Below are 16,737 nucleotides of genomic sequence, written 5' to 3' on the forward strand. Positions count from 1 at the left end.
GGATAGAATGGGTCGCAAGCACGTCCAGCCTTGTGGCTTGGAGGTGTCAGAAGGAAGGGAGGTGGGACTGCTCCAAGGGTGGGGTGCAAATGCCTTTCTGCAAATGCCAAATGCAAATTTCCAACCGCTCTGGATTAGAAAGCTAACAGACACAGATGCCATGCCAACGGGTGTTCTGGGGAGACGTCAGCATTCCCGGCCAGGTGAGAAGGCAAGGGCCGGAGTGGATGCACGCTTCAGCTGTGAAGCCCTGCTATGACAGAATGTACTCTATGTGCTCTCTTTGTACATGGACTGACATGCAAGAGCAAGGGGACATCAAGTACAATAGGGCAGCAAGGGGCTCCAGTCCAAAGACACAAAGACAGATTTTACTCATGTCCACATGAAACTTCTTTATGAAGCAGGCCAACAAAAGATCATATATTAACAAGCATTCATCCTTTTAAATATTGCTTGTGTTCTCTGTGTTCTGACTTTAATATAATAATAATATAATCTGAACCAATTGGATTCAGTTTAAATGAGTAAGCTGTATTTTCCCTGCAAGGCAATCATTCTGGAACAGTGAACCCAGACCATACACCATCCCTCAGTGCTCAAAAAGAGAGAGTTCTAAAGCACTGCAATTTTTTCAGGGTCACTGAAGACATTTGGTAGCAAAATTATGTTATGGTCATAAGTCACGTAAACTGTACAACCGGTCACCAAATACAAATCATGTCTAGAGATCAACATATCTGAAGTATTTAGGGATATAGGGAATGTAATTTAAGTGTTATGTTTTATTTAGCCATTAAATCGTTCTTACTGAGTAGTGATCATGATGGCCAGTGTGTGTGTGTCACCATTTATGATGCTTCAAGTAGCAGGGAGGAGGTCAAAACTTCAAGACATTCTTCAACCCTTTGACATGGTCACTCTACTGTCCAGGAGGGCAAGTGGCCATATTTTGTTTTCTCAGTAGAGAACTTTCATAAGCAGTCTTGGCTCGACACTGCCTACATGGTGGTCCATTAGAACAACAGTGGAACATCAGACAGAATCAATATCTATCTGATATGTGCATGAGAATAGATGGATCAGAGAATAGATGGTTTTTAATCAAGGCTGCTGAAGATCAAGTCTGAAGATTAGTCTTTGTCAATATCTGAACACAATTATCAGAACTGAGTTACAGGAGCATGCAGAGGAAATGTCATCCTACTTAAAGTTGTCAAGAACAAACGACAACAACTGTACACATCACTGTTAGGCACAGATCTTGACAGATAACTCGTGTCATGCAGGGGATTTACTGATTTGGGCTGGAACTCTACTCTCAACAAAGAGCCTTTTCTGTTTCGATGTGCATCCACATCTCAAACGTATTTGCCACAAATCTCCAAAACGTCTTATCATCAGAACTTAAGCACGCAACAAGCCTGGGTTCCTGGTTTAAACATATTATCTTTAACAAGCTCACCCCCCTCCATGTGATCCTGCCTCATGTGAATCTTGTGCTTCCAATTTTCAACATTCACTTTTAAAGGTGTAGTCCTCATTAATGGCAAGAGATGACAGAAATCTGAAACCTGAAATACAACCAATAAAGTACTCCTTCCTCTTGTGCTGCATTGTTGATTGCCAACACTATTTATATTGCTCATTCCAAAACAGAAGACTAAAGGGAAGAATACTAATGGACCTCACTGAAAAAGTGCACTCCAAGTGAAAACACTAATATTTGCTTGGCAACTCCTTCAACCTGACCAAAATGAAGCATGATTTCTCAGGCATGCATCACTGAAGAAATGTCTGATGATTAATAAATCACTCATCCAATTCCAAACAGTGTCTGAGATAAGGCATATGATAAATAAACAGCTTTTCACCCCTTCAAATGCACTTTCTAACTTTTGGTTATCCTAATTTTCAGACATGTAATGATTTGTCAGATATGTAATCAATATTCCAACTGTCCTACTTTGGAAACTGGTGACAAATTCCTGCAGACAATCTGCTTCTGGTTTTGAATGTTAATGGTGCTCCTATGAATTGCCATTGTATGCTTGCTGATAGGATAATGCATAACAGTGACATCTTGCTCTTGGACATCAAAATCATTCATTTCCCTCCTGCTGAGAAGCACAATCCCTTATCTGCACTGTAGGACCTAACAGGTCAAAGATAACCTCATCCCTAAACTACAGGTAGGAAGATGCACCCTCAAAATGCATTCACCCTCAAAGAAAGTAGATTGTGACATACCAAGCACAGCTTTAATTTAGCCTTAATGTCAGTGCAGGAACACATCATGTTGCATTAGTATTTAATTCCATTCACTGTCAAGTCTATTACTACAATCATATTGACAAAACAAAGGAAAAAGTAGGCCTACCAAACAATATTTTTTTTAGTCTGTGCACAGACAGACTGGCATTAAACAGCAACACAAGCAAGCGGTTTTTATGTTTGGAATCTGCATGACAGGATTTTTCTATTTCTGAGTTGCCCTAAACTTTACTATACCTCTCATACAGGCATCCCCCCTGATCAATGTTATTGTCAGAGTAACTATTCAGTGATTGTTCATGTAAAATTGTTCACAGTGGCCCACTGACATGGCACCAAAGGGTTTGGGTGACATGAATCTGCCATGCCCTGGAGAGGGCTGAAAACCAGACTGGTCATTATATCGACTTCATCTGGTTGGCTGCTATGTATCCAGTAAGACCCTCATTGACCAACTTTTTTTTTTTGATCCAGAGCAGGAGTAAATAATTTAGTTATTGCATCCTCCAGGCCTTTTCAGTGCTGACCAAACCACAATGCACCATGGAAAGTGTAAATTATAAAATCCTACAGGCCTTCGAGTTTACATGTAGCCTATAAATTAAGCATCCATAGCCTACTCTAACATATCTATAGAGGACGATTGAAAGCATGCAAAACCAGTCTGTCAACAACGCAATGGTCTGTGCTGAATGATTCTAGCACTGTTTATGATGAGGAAAATAGTAGCCTGGTCAAGCTCTTTAATAGGCCGACATCAACATCACACATCTGAAATATTCTAGCCAGAAACTGATACGAGTGCCATGTGATCCAAAAAGTTTCGGCAGTAAAACGATCAGAAAGAATTGGAGTGGCAGACCTAGTCATTTCCCCATGGTTAAAGTTTAGTCAAATGCCTGATGTTACGTATTGGGGAATCAAACGTTCGGCAAAATTAATTTGCGGCTACAAATAGCAAATTAATCTGGCAGTTGCAACAATGTAACGCGCTCAAATTCCCATCATCTCATAATAGCATTTTTTTTCTCCGATCCAGTAGCCTAGTCTCTTTGTTGTTTAACCGAAGGAGCGACCATGATTTATGCGTGTCTCAGATAGCAACCCCTAGATGACCCGTGCATGCCAGACAAACATTTCCATCAAATGACCGAAAAATATCGGTACCCATGACTTTGACTTCACAAGCTGCGTTTGATGATTTAAATGTAATGGACCACTGATTGTTGATTCAAACACCAAGTCCGGTCAAATAATACCGTTTGACTTTTAAACCCTTAAACATAGTTAACAAACAAAATCAGTATAATGCTTAAGGGTCTTCTTACACATCACGGTAGGATACCCGTTTACCCACAATGATATGCGCCTCTTTAACTGTGCAGGTGTGGGCATTAAACTTATTCAAATACAAGATCCCTACACCCCGGCGTAACAAGTGCACGACGGCAGTCTGTTCTCATGAGGGAGAAGGGTAACTACAAGCCAGAACTAGTTGGGCTGTTGCAAGAGCTCGGCTAAAGTTTCAAGACTGGTGAACAGAGTGCGGCAAGCTATCACATCATGCAGTGAATGACAGCTGACTCAGAAAGTTATCTTACCTGGATGTGCAACCACTTTCCTTTACGTTCTTACAAACACTGGAATAGCACAGAGCAGCTGTAGCAAAAGCGTGGCAAGTTAGTCTCTCCCAGCATGGCGGCTGCACTGTTGCTCGGATTCAAAAATCCCTTCCCGACTGCGGTATCAATGGAGATAGGAGGGAGGGAGGAGGGGTGGGTGGACCGCTACGCAAGGTAGAGTTCGGGATGTTTGGCAAACTACTAATCAACCAGCAGATGTTAAATTACAGCATCATGTCCGGTATATGACTGGAGAGGCTGTGATTCATTCAGTCTAAATGTATACGTTTTAATAATATTTGTGGTGGCTATATAGTCAATTAAAATATGTGTTTGATGTTTGTTCAGGCTATGCCCTGGCAGAATTAAATAGCCGCATTCCAGGCAGGCAGACTACGTATTGGCCAACGTTATTTTGATGATCTCACAAATCTACTGTCACAGCGCGGGAGTAAACTTAGATATGAATGAATGGTCGCCGCATATCACTTAGACGGAAAAAAGAAGGGGAAAAACATCGACATTTGAATATAACCACAGAGCAAACAAAAAGCAGAATCGACGTATTGTCCAGGCATGTTGAAAAGCACAATATGACCGACTACAGTATCATTTGCAGAATACACAATATTAGTACAGATAAAAGACAAACAATAGACCAGTGTATTAATTTGCATCACATTAAATTAATTAGGCCTATCTTAGGCCTACAACTACTACAGCATACAAGATGTGAAGTATGCTGGTCACTTTAACTGAAAAATTAGAGCTGTCACTAGTGTAGTCTAGATTATTTCAAAGTAGGTTTAATAAGAACAGAATAGATGACATAACATATTGTCACCCACTGAGGGTGATGGGGTGGCGTGAGTGCTCCTGTGAAGGGTATGTTTGGTACACAGGGTTCTGTATAGCGCCTGTGGGGGAGAAGTTGAAAATGTTTGTGTCCTGGGTAAGGGAATTTGATTGATTTATGAGCATAACTGAAATTACTCATGTATTCTCTCTCTTTGACTGTAGTGCACAGACCACAGAAAAGGCTTGCATAAGGTCAAAGGTTATGTAATATTTTTACTGTGCAGGCTAGGAGTGTATTAAACCCATGGTGACAGAGAACAAACCAGTCCTTGTCTTATCTGGTGGGCAAGGGGAGGCCAACAGAACAGACTCCTTCAAGTGGTTGCTAAAAACAATCACAGCTTTGAGCAGAGGCAGCTTGTGTGAGTCCTGAATGCCTCAGACTGCAAAAGCTGTAAAGCACAAGATATTGCCGTCACAACAAATGTATGTAAATGTATATGTATCAGAAATGTATGTACAAATAGCTGCTTAGCTAGTCTGAAGTCTACACTATGATGTCATATATATTTTTGTGTTAGTCCCATTCATCCAAACTTGTGTAAACACACTTGATTTGTCCAACACATCAGTGTACAACTCGTATGTCGACGGCGCTTACCACACAGAATCTATTCCTTTTTTAACAAATTTACAGTCAGTGTTCTCAAGGTCTTGTGTTAAATGTTTTAATCAGTCACTGATATGTATGGGGAAAGGAAAACAGGTGGCTTTGAAATGCTCCATCAGTTCCACATGCTCATTTGATTGTTGATTAAACCGATGTGAATTCATTGACTTCTGGGGTGATTCCAAGTCTGATCAATCAGTTCATTTGACAGAATGATCTCTCTGAATCTGTACCCCCCCACACACACACACACTGCTTCCATTTCTCCTCTCCCCCACCTCTCAAAGGTATTTTATCAGGCTAAATTTAGTGACACTTGTCTGTGTATCCATGCAGAATGACAATTCCTGGTTGTTGGTGTGCACATTACAGTAGCTACCACTGTGTGGACACATTTCACACGTCTCTGGGCCCTTTCACATAGCATTTCAGTAGCTTGGCATAGACATTTGCAATGTCTACACAATGCATGCCATTATAACTGAGCAAAAGTGATGTCAAAAGAGTGATCTGTATTAGCTTGACTGAAAGAATGTTGCTCCATTATGCACATAAGTCTTAAAAAAAGGTAGCATGGTGCATGGTGTAGTGGCTAAAGCTAAAGAACTGAACTGAAAACAGAAAAGTTTTATTTTTGTCTACCATCCATCGTTATGCAGCAACCATGAATTGCTCCAGGAGGGACTGTCTCTGCAATTGGTGTCAGCAAGTCACTTTGGATAAGAGTGTCAGAGAAAAACAAATACATGTATGTTTTAAAAATATGGATGGAAAAATAAATTGATGGTGGATTTCTGCACATTCTGATAGTTATCATAATACAATTCCAATATCTGCAAATAAGCTCCACTCTTTATTAAAGAGAGAGATTATTCAATATAGCAGCAAAAACACAAACAGACAACATTAACCCTTTTCCATTGTAGATGTAGGAGCATTTTTATGTGACAATTGTTATGTGTCTCAAATAGCAACTTGCGTTGCAACTTGCATAGACGTAGGCTATTGGCGTTTGCTTTATAACTTGGTCTTCCAGACCGAGGTGCTTTTTATACTCCAACACATAGGCGGCGCTACCCATCTTAGCGGGCTTCTAAGCGCACAATAATGCCGAAGAAGATAGACACAACAAGTGAAAATGGCGCGGTCTCTGAAAATTAGCAACGGAGTGTAGTCTCTTTCTCTGTGAAACTTCTCTTAGTAAGTCATAAAAGCAGCCCACACTAACTATTCTATGCAGATAGCTATTTGTTTATAACGATAGTTAGTTTGTAGTGGGCTTACCACGATAAGGTTAACGTTCGTTAGCTACGTTTATCAGCGAGGATAAAGTTAACGTTCGCTTTCTTACTGCGAATGTAAACAATGTCGTTTACAGATGTTTTATATTGGTCTGTACAGAAATAATGATGCAGATGTTATGTCTGTTTCAGGTGCCCAGTGCCCAAAAATGCCACTGTCCACTCATTCTCAACCAGGAGATGAGCACTATGTCCTTGTTGCGACTCTGGATAACGTCAGAAATCTTTCCAACATCCTTAAAGCCATTACTTTTAAAGACCATGCCATTTTTAACGCCACTCAGAATGGATTGAAAGTGACTGTCGAGGACTCAAAGTGTTTGCAAGCAAATGCCTTCATACAGGTTTTATTGTTTCCTTTTTTATTTTCACATTTCCTAGTTTTCCTTGGGGAATATTAGCTGTTAGAGTCTGAGCTAATTTTAGTCTCAACTGATCTTAATGACTTTGTTTGCAATTCAGGCTGACATCTTTCAGGAGTTTGTCATCAAAGAAGATTCTGTGGGATTTCAAATTAATCTTACAGTCCTTCTCGATTGCCTCACAATATTTGGGGGAAGCACAGTACCAGGTCATTTTTTTAATATATTTTTTTATATTTGAAGATGGTTGTGGTGATATTGCGTTGTATGTTTAAGTCAGGCACTAGATGACAATTGGTGTGTATAGGGGATATTGAGGTCACCTCTGGTTTGGGACAACTCTATGAAAACAAACGTGTAGATGAATTTAAAAATGGCACCAAATATTCAGCCAGTCATTTTTCTTAGTTCCTAGTGATTTTGTTGTCACAGAGTGCAGCCCATAGACTGCGCTTTATGTCAAGAGGAAATGATAATGCACTTTTAGCCTTGACATAATGGATGAACAGGATTTTACTTTGTTCTGTGATGTTAACGTAGAAGGTATGCAACTTTGGTCTGTCATAAACATACTCAGATGCTTTTTTATTTTATTTTATTTATGCTTTGTGATTTTGATTTACTTCAGTTGTCCATGCATTTGTTTTCACAGAGTTGTCCAACTGAAAGTGGCCGCGATGTTATAGCATCTTGCCTCAAACTAACCTTCAACTATGCTCTACTGTAATGTAGAATTCTACTAGTACTTTCTAAAGCCACCGTGTACCTCTCAATGCAGGATACATGAAAACTACACGCAGTCACTCATTTTATGTCAATATCTTTCCTCTTAATAAAGGTGTCACAACAGCATTGCGCATGTGCTACAGTGGTTATGGATTTCCCCTCACACTCTTTCTTGAAGAGGGTGGGGTGGTGACCGTGTGTAAAATCAATACCCAGGAGCCTGAGGAACCAATAGACTTTGACTTCTGCAGCACAAATGTCACCAATAAGGTCATCTTACAGTCAGATAGCCTGAGAGAGGCCTTCTCTGAGCTGGACATGACAAGTGAGGTCCTTCAAATCACAATGTCTCCCTCTCAGCCATTTTTCAGGTAATGCAAGTTGTTTCTTTGGTACACTATTTTTTTCCATTCACTTTGAGCTTTCAATGTTCCACTATATATTGATTGGTGTTGTTGTCACTAAGGGGCAGGGACTAAAAATTCATTTAAAGCAACACCAAAGAACTTTCCCTCTGTTGCACGCACGCTATTTGTTTATCCAGCACCGGCTTTGCAAATAACGATGTCCACAGACAAGGTAGAATATTTTGCATGACTTTTAAAAGTACGATGTATTGCGACATCAGATGCAAGTCAAATTTGTAGTTTCTTATGTCTCATTCCATCGAACTACAGATCCGCTACCCGATCTAGGAAAACTTACATAGTGCGGTTATAGCTGATAGAGGGCCACGAAGCGAATGCAGAATTGCCGTTCACCCTGTTACGAGTTGATGAACCACTGAAACTATTTTGGAAACATTATTTTAAGGTATAAAAAACTCTTTGCTGTTGCTTTAAAAATTGAATTTCCCCTTGAGGATCAATAAAGTATCTATCTATCTATCTATCTATCTATCTATCTATCTAAAAGCATCTTTAACTGGAGTGATATGCAAATAATAAATAATAGTAAGCTAGTAGCAAATAATAAATAATAGTAAGCTAGTAGCAAATAATAAATAATAGTAAGCTAGTAGCAAATGGTAAATAAAAGTTTACCCTTCCCAGTGAAAGGACCCAGGGCTAAAATCCGGTAAGGTCTTAAACAAAATGTGTTAGATCACCATTAGTCATTAGTCTAGTGCAGTGTTTCTCAAACTCTTTCAGACGAAGGACCACTTAACCAATAAAAAAGAAACGCACGGACCACCTAAAAAAAAGATTAGACCTACTTCAACAGTATAAGAGCCTACACAATAGGCCTACTCACTAAAACCACCTTGCTTATTGTCTTGGCTCCTTGCTTATTGTGTCAGAGGACTCTTATGATTTAAACTGGCATATCTTACATAGACAGTGTTGCAGAACTGTTTGGATTTAAGTTGGCTCAATATTGCAAACAACTCCTCTATATTATATTTTACCACGTCTGCTCACGGACCACTTAGGATAGCTTGCGGACCACCATTGGTCCCCGGACCACACTTTGAGAAACACTGGTCTAGTGCACTTAGAACCTAGTCAGTCTTGGAAACGTGAACTGCTTTACATCTATAACTCACGCCATTGATTTGGCAGTCATGTGAGAGAAAGGCAGAACACTTGCAGGCTCTGAGTGATAAAGCATGGACATTCTGGTGATTGGCAGCATGCCAGCAATGGACAGGTACTTCTCCCAATTACATCTCTCAGGGGTGTGATTCTTCGTATAGATCCGATGAGGTTTTTTTTTAGAGGGGGGGTCTGTCGGTCAGAGGCAGGCTATAATTCTGCATAACACAGGCCATCGTTATAACAGGCCGCAGACGGGTTTTGTGCTTCACATCTTTCCGAATATCACGCCGCAAGTGTATTCCGTTTACTAGTGGATTTCATTGAAAGTGAAAGTAGACGGGTTGATTAGCTGCGTTCTGAAGAATGCTTGATTCAAGTTCAGTGTGTGTGGCGCACTAGTTTCTCAGCAGAAGCCATGAAACAGTAAAGGTCAACAAATTGATTTAAAAAGACATCATCATGTATGAAGTCCCCCCTCGTTTTGGCTTTGCGTCGGGTTCGCTGTCAGGATTTTCCGATCATGAATCTCGTGATGCTGATATTGAATTTTAATTTCTGCGCGTGTAAGCTGTGCTTAAAGTTAGCTGTGACAGACTAACCTTACAGGTTTTCAAAGCCTGTCTACCTTAGGCCTACTACATTTTTAGTTAACACCTTGTCATTTCGCCTTTGTCTAGCCGTTCACCTCCGTGAACCTGCACACCTTGTCTAAAACATATTTCAGGATGCCATCTCACCATGAGAAAACGTCTTGCACATAATATTGAGCTGAATATTTAGTGGAAATAGCATACTGTAGCATTGTGCTGATCGATAAAAAGTCGCCAATTTAAAGGCGCAGTCAGCATTTTAACCCTAGCTCTCCATTTAGTGTGTGCGCTTGTAAAATTAGTGTTGTAGCCGCTTAGCCTACACAATCCTGGTGCAGTAGCTTAAAACAGAGCCTACCCTTTATTTTAGTAGGAGAGGTGTAGGACCTGCAGTGTTACTTTGGGAGGAGAGGAATCGATGTAATTTGATTATCTTTGGAACTGAATAACCTTCAAGTTGCAACCTCTTCAATCAGCATCAAAATACCAGTAGGCCTATCACATGATTCACTATTTTGTACGTAGGCCCAGAGGACTGTTAGGGGGCAGGCTATATATTATCATCAAGTAGGAGTATAGTAAATAATTTAGTCAACATTTTAACTCAATGTTGGTTTAAGTTATAAACAAAGCATGTTATAAATGGAAAAAATCCATGGTTCTGCGTCACTGATGGAAAAATGATGATGATGGCCTATATATTTCAGCCATATTTGGTTTAGTCTTGTGTAGGTCTATAGGCTACATCTACTTTGCTCTATTATAAATTAGTTTTCTTTAGGTCTTATTGGCTGTATTGTAATATGCTATAATGTTTGAAATATATGTATCTCAATGTATCAATACTTCCCATAAAAGTCATCAGATGTCATCATTTAAAGGGTTATTTTTCAAAAATGTCTTCCGGGGGAGCATGCCCCCGGACCCCCCTAGTATTTGCCCCAAATATATTTTCTTATATATTTAATATATTTAATGCCACCCTTGCATAGGAAGTGTAGGTGATGTAAATATATACGGTAGCCAACACTATAGTAGGCTACACTAAAGTACTCGAACGATGGGGGGGTGCGGGGTATCACTCCGTGCTACGCATATTTTCTTCTTTTTTTACCTTTGCCAATCACACCCCCCCCATCTCTGTTCCAGACCTCAGACGCACCAAGTCACTACGGTATTATCTGTGCAAAGGGAAATTATTTTCTCAAAATCCATTCAATCATTTTCCTTTACTCTTGTTGCATACGTCTGGAATAGTGTATTATGAAAGTGAAATGGTTTATGGCAGATATAAATAGTGTGAGTTGCAAATGTACAGGAGTTCACATTTCAAAGTGGGAAAATCGAAGACTAACGGTGACCAAAGAAAATTTTGTCAGATAGCATGTCACCGGCGTGTTGTGCCTTCTGGTTTCTCCACCTACTGGTTTCCTTGCGCGTGCACAGGCTGTACTCATAGCCTAACACAGCAGCAGGAGTTGTCAGACATTCACAAACAAGTTGTTTTAGACGGATTTGAAGGTTGACTGGTTACTTTGGGCTGCAACGGTCGTCAGTGCACAGTGTTAGTAGGCTATTATTCTATCTTCATGGTTGATCAACTAAAAATAAAAGATGTCTTGGGTGCTGACGTTATTATAGTAAATTCTGCTGATTAAATGGTAAGAGAATAATTTTTTTATATTTTAGCGGATTGAATGAAGTGAGTTTGCAAAAATATGTAGCCTATTTATCAAATCAAGAAATCGAATGTCTGTGTCAGGGATCATTTGACTTTTGAAAACCATAGGCCTAGTAGTCGCTAGGACAAGGAGTTATAAGATAAGGGCCATTTGTGACCGTAATGCAAGACAAAAGGTGCTACTTACGTGATTAATAGATAGCTGTTTGGTATTTGTTTCTGGGAGAATTGGAGTAGCTCAGTGAGAGAGAGCTTGATAGGTAGCTTATAGGTATGTTGTTTATTGCAGGATCGAATCCAGTGTAATGCTTTGCAAAAACTATATATTTTGTCTTCTGTCCGAGTGGCTGTACGTAGTGTAGTGCTCATGGTGTAGATATGAAATGCGACTTCAAATCCGGCTAAAAGAACTTGTTGAATGAAGAACTTGGGAATGTCTGACAACTCCTGCAGCTGTGGTAAACCAGAAGGCACACGACACCAGTATTGCTGAGGAAGAATGGCAGACTTTGTTTTTGTGTATATGTTTTTGTATGTATGCAATTTTTTGGCCTTTTACCCAGATGACAAAAATGTGACCACGTTTGATCAGATATAATCATAGTTTCTCTTTGTCATCTTAAAGACAATGCTGTAGAGATACCTTTGTATTTGTCTCCATTCCTCTAGGTTGTCCACATTTGGAAACTCTGGAAATGCACATTATGATTACCCCAAGGACTCAGACATGATGGAGCTCTTCCAGTGCACAAAAACACAGACCAACAGGTTAGCATAATAATAATGATTATTTAATTATTATTAGCATAGTAATTAAAATAGAAAACAATAGAATGAGAGTCCTAATGATGCTGTTAAATTTTTGTAAGTGTTTATATGCCTGACTTAACCAGTTTTTCTTCAATAATGACAATATTTATTTGGGTCTTGCTTGTAGATATAAGATGTCCTTACTAAAGCCTTCAACAAAAGCATTGGCTCTGTCATGCAAGGTGTCTGTGCGGACAGATTCCCGTGGATTTCTGTCACTGCAGTACCTGGTTCGCAATGATGATGGGCAGATCTGCTTTGTGGAGTATTTCTGTTCACCAGATGAAGAAGTTGATGAAGAATGATATTGTAAAGGATTCTTTATTTATTACACCAAAATGTTCAGCTGCATTACATTGCTGAACTCATTAATGATTTTCTTGCTCTGATTGCATAGGTCTGTCAACAAGGTCAGAGTTTATGTCAGCGAAACTGTACAGAGGACATTATATGGTGTATTGTATTTAATGTGTGTTTGAATAAAGAAAATGAAAAAAAAAAAAAAGACTACAGTTGTTCAGACTGGTTTTAATTCATCGCAAAGATATACTCCAGTATGCATGGGGGCGCTGTCATTTTAGTTACTATTTCTAATGGGTTCATTTCCACCGATAGCCGTAGAATGAGAGAACCAAGATGTCGGCGCTCAAGAGAAAGCGTGGAGGAAAAGGTGGCGGAGCCAAAAATACGAAAAAAGTTAAATTTGCGGAAAATGGAGAATCCAAAACAAATGTTACTACAGACCAAGAACAGAAGAATGAAATCAACATTCCAGCACCCGTTTCAATGGTGAGATATGGTCGTCGGCTCAACATAAACATAAGTAGTTAATGTTAGCTAACCAATGTTAGCATAGTATGTGTGAAATGGTAGTTGTGCCGTTCTTTTAAGCGATCTCTTTTCTAATGTATTTTTATCCATAGCCCTGTCGGTATATGGTAAACGGCTGTCATCAGTGTACATTGTTTGAGATTGGGTGCATCAAATTAACTAGTTTATGAAGTGATGTTACCTTCATATTTTGCATGGTAGCGAGCTAACCATGGTCATAAATGTTTTTTTCCACTTGACAGGGAAAATGGAAAAACAAAGAACGTGTTCTGGTCTTTTCTTCCAGAGGTATCAACTTCAGAACTAGACATTTAATGCAGGATCTAAGGACCATGATGCCTCATGCTAAAGCTGGTAGGTTTAGCTTAGCACGCTCATCCGTGTTTACTGTTTACCCTTAAGTTATATTATGAATGTTTGAATGGAATCCCCATTTGTAATTTCAGACACTAAAATGGATCGAAAAGACAAGCTGTTCGTTGTTAATGAGGTTGGACATATTTTGACACTTTGTGTAGTTTCATATTGTAGGTTCCAGATCGACAGATCCTAATGTTTGTTCTTTCCTTTAAGGTGTGCGAAATAAAGAACTGTAACAAGTGCATATATTTTGAGGCAAAGAAAAAGCAGGACCTCTACATGTGGTGAGTTTGTATCCTTGCAAATTATGCAGTTACCTCTTTGTGATATTGGTAAAAATATTAGATTTATAATGATGTGTATTTATTTCAGGATTGCTAATGTCCCCCATGGACCCTCAGCCAAATTTCTGGTTCAGAATGGTGAGTGTCTTTTAGAATGATATGCTTGCTAGGATTGGCAGAAAAGAGTATGTATTGACAAACCATCCCTCTCTCTCTTTAAGTGCACACACTTGCAGAGCTCAAAATGACGGGTAACTGCCTTAAAGGATCCAGACCACTTCTTTCATTTGACCCTGTGAGTGTTCTCCCAGACTAAATATGTAGGGTTCAGAGCTGTTTGATATTATTGCATATTCACTTTTTTTTTTCTCTTCTGTACAGCAATTTGACAGTGTTCCCCATTACTCTCTGCTGAAGGAGCTGTTCATCCAGGTTTGTTTGTTATTGATGTAAAACCTAATTTGTTAAGTATATTACTGATGTAAGTAGGGTGTTTACAAAGAGTCTTTTGCAGACATTTTCAACGCCTCAGTATCACCCAAAGAGCCAGCCATTTGTGGATCACGTCTTCACATTTACAATCGCAGACAACAGGATATGGTTCAGGAATTACCAGGTCAGTTGCGTGAATCTTTTCTTTAGTGTCACAATTATTTAATGGTGAATGATATTCATCATGCATGTTATGACTCAGTATTACTATTTTAGTGTTTTTTTTTGCCACAAGTGCCATTGTCTGAAGGTTGTTTCGTCCACTGGTAGATCATTGAAGAGGATGCATCACTGGTGGAAATTGGGCCCCGCTTTGTGTTGAATCTCATCAAAATATTTCAAGGAAGCTTTGGTGGGCCTACACTCTATGAAAACCCACATTTCCAGTCCCCTAACATGGTAAGTCTCTTGATTTTGGTTAATCTTTTTATTGCAATACACACAAAAACTAAAAAAAAAAAAAAACCCTTAGGTGAAATTGAATCAAATTTGGTTTCAAATAGAAATGAAATTGAAGTGATATTGACAGATGGGAGATCAAAGTCAAAGTCAAAGTCAAAGTCAGCTTTATTGTCAATTTCTTCACATGTTCCAGACATACAAAGAGATCGAAATTACGTTTCTCACTATCCCACGGTGAAGACAAGACATATTTTACCAATTTTAAGTCCACAGACAAACATAACATTCAAGTAAACAAAAAAGTAAGTAAATAAGTAAGTAAGAGGGCACATATAATAATGAAAAAATAAGAGCAGCAAAATTTTGTTGAAGCAGCAAAATTTTGTTGAAAATTTGAAAATTTGTTGAAGATGATCCAAGTTATGATTCTAAATTTCGTTAATATATAGAATTACTGAGAATACATCATAGGCCATTTTAATGGACAGTTACTATCCTGAAAGTGATCATTAGAACAGTATAATGCAGTTTTTGAAACTACTGTTTGGGTGTAGCAATTCTTAAAGACACTAAGTGTGACAGAGACATGTTTAAGTGTTTTTTTTCCCCCCCGTAATTGTGCATGCAGCAAAGGCGAATGGTCCGCTTGGCTCTGGCTGCTAAACATCGGGAGCGCCAGCTTGTGCGGGAGATTCAGAAGGCCAAGAGGATGGAAACAAAAGAGGTCCTGAAGGAAGATGTGACGGACGATGTCTTTGACACCCCTGCGGCAGAGAAACCGGTGGAGATTGAGCTGGAGGCACCCCCTCCCAAGCCGCCAAAGAAAGGCAAACTCACAGAGCTTAGAAGGAAGACCAGACTGAAGCGCAAGGGTATACGTTAAAGTATATCTGTCAAAAAGAGACTGGTGTGTTTTCACATTAAATTGTTATAGATACTGGACATGTTAAAGAATCTGTTGATGCGGAAAGAGATTTTATTTGAAAAAATAAGGTAGATTGTCCTGTGTCCCAAGGGCCTCTGTATCTGCTGTGTCAAATTATCTCCCAAAACTGTTGTCCTTTATGGTTAAGTGGATGTATGCTATAAAGATATTTTCATCAACAGGTTCACAGTTTATGTTGGTTTTCATTAAATTCAACTTTTGACAAACATCATTTTTTTTTTTTTTTTCATTTTATATATGACTGATATCCCAGGAAAGATTAAACATATTATGTTAAATCCATAGATAAAATCAGTTTATAAAATGTATCAGAGTATAAAATGTTCTATCCACATCTTGAATGAGGACTGTACCTGGAGCACATGATGGCAATACCTGAATTCACTTTAGATATGCACATAAGCTTACATCACATAAGAATATTTGACATTTTTATATGCTGCTTTTCTATGGATGTCCTTTTTTATATATTTATATCTGCCTTGATACAAACTACACAGTCATTGAAGTCAGGAGACCAATCATTTCCCTACATTTCATTACATTACCTAACCTAACCCCTCACTGCTCCACGAGCGCCGCTGTAGCAGGCAGCTCACTGCGTCAGGATTAGTGTGTGCTTCACCTCACTGTGTGGTGTGTGCTGAGTGTGTTTCACTAATTCACGGATTGGGATAAATGCAGAGACCAAATTTCCCTCACGGGATCAAAAGAGTATATACACGGGTCTCCCGTTTACCAACAAAACTAGATGCGCGCAGCCTTGAGGCAGAAGACGCTTGGTGGCCGTCCGCAACGTTATAAACTTAACCTAAATAGTCGGCTGCTGTAAACTACAATCGGATTTTTCTGATAATTTTTTTTTTTTTTTGATAAATGATAACATCTCATTTCAGACTATATTTCAAAGTTTGACGTTCATTAGGATTATTAATATAACATCGTATTTTGTCATTTTTGGCGAGGACATGCATTCCGTTAGGGATATTGAACATATTTAACATTCACTAACCATCGTGGTTTCGAATTGGTGCAGTCACACTGGTGTGA

General features: G+C 39.1%; 2 protein-coding genes across 2 annotated transcripts; both read left to right on the top strand.

Annotated features, from left to right (window-relative positions):
- The first annotated feature begins 6,464 nt into the window (after positions 1–6,464).
- Positions 6,465–12,878, top strand: rad1 (RAD1 homolog (S. pombe)). Its single transcript, XM_048259719.1, has 6 exons — positions 6,465–6,564; positions 6,798–7,009; positions 7,128–7,236; positions 7,866–8,124; positions 12,232–12,330; positions 12,500–12,878. The coding sequence occupies exons 2-6, from the start codon at positions 6,815–6,817 to the stop codon at positions 12,675–12,677; spliced, it is 840 nt and encodes a 279-aa protein (XP_048115676.1). The 5' UTR covers positions 6,465–6,564; positions 6,798–6,814; the 3' UTR covers positions 12,678–12,878.
- Positions 12,879–12,987: 109 nt separating this feature from the next.
- bxdc2 (brix domain containing 2) lies at positions 12,988–15,893 on the top strand. The gene is made up of 10 exons (XM_048259718.1): positions 12,988–13,161; positions 13,446–13,557; positions 13,650–13,693; positions 13,777–13,847; positions 13,936–13,985; positions 14,069–14,142; positions 14,229–14,279; positions 14,362–14,463; positions 14,610–14,738; positions 15,370–15,893. The coding sequence occupies exons 1-10, from the start codon at positions 13,009–13,011 to the stop codon at positions 15,622–15,624; spliced, it is 1,041 nt and encodes a 346-aa protein (XP_048115675.1). The 5' UTR covers positions 12,988–13,008; the 3' UTR covers positions 15,625–15,893.
- The last annotated feature ends 844 nt before the right edge of the window (positions 15,894–16,737 follow it).

Source organism: Alosa alosa, chromosome 12, assembly GCF_017589495.1.
Source record: "Alosa alosa isolate M-15738 ecotype Scorff River chromosome 12, AALO_Geno_1.1, whole genome shotgun sequence".
Taxonomy (NCBI): domain Eukaryota; kingdom Metazoa; phylum Chordata; class Actinopteri; order Clupeiformes; family Clupeidae; genus Alosa; species Alosa alosa.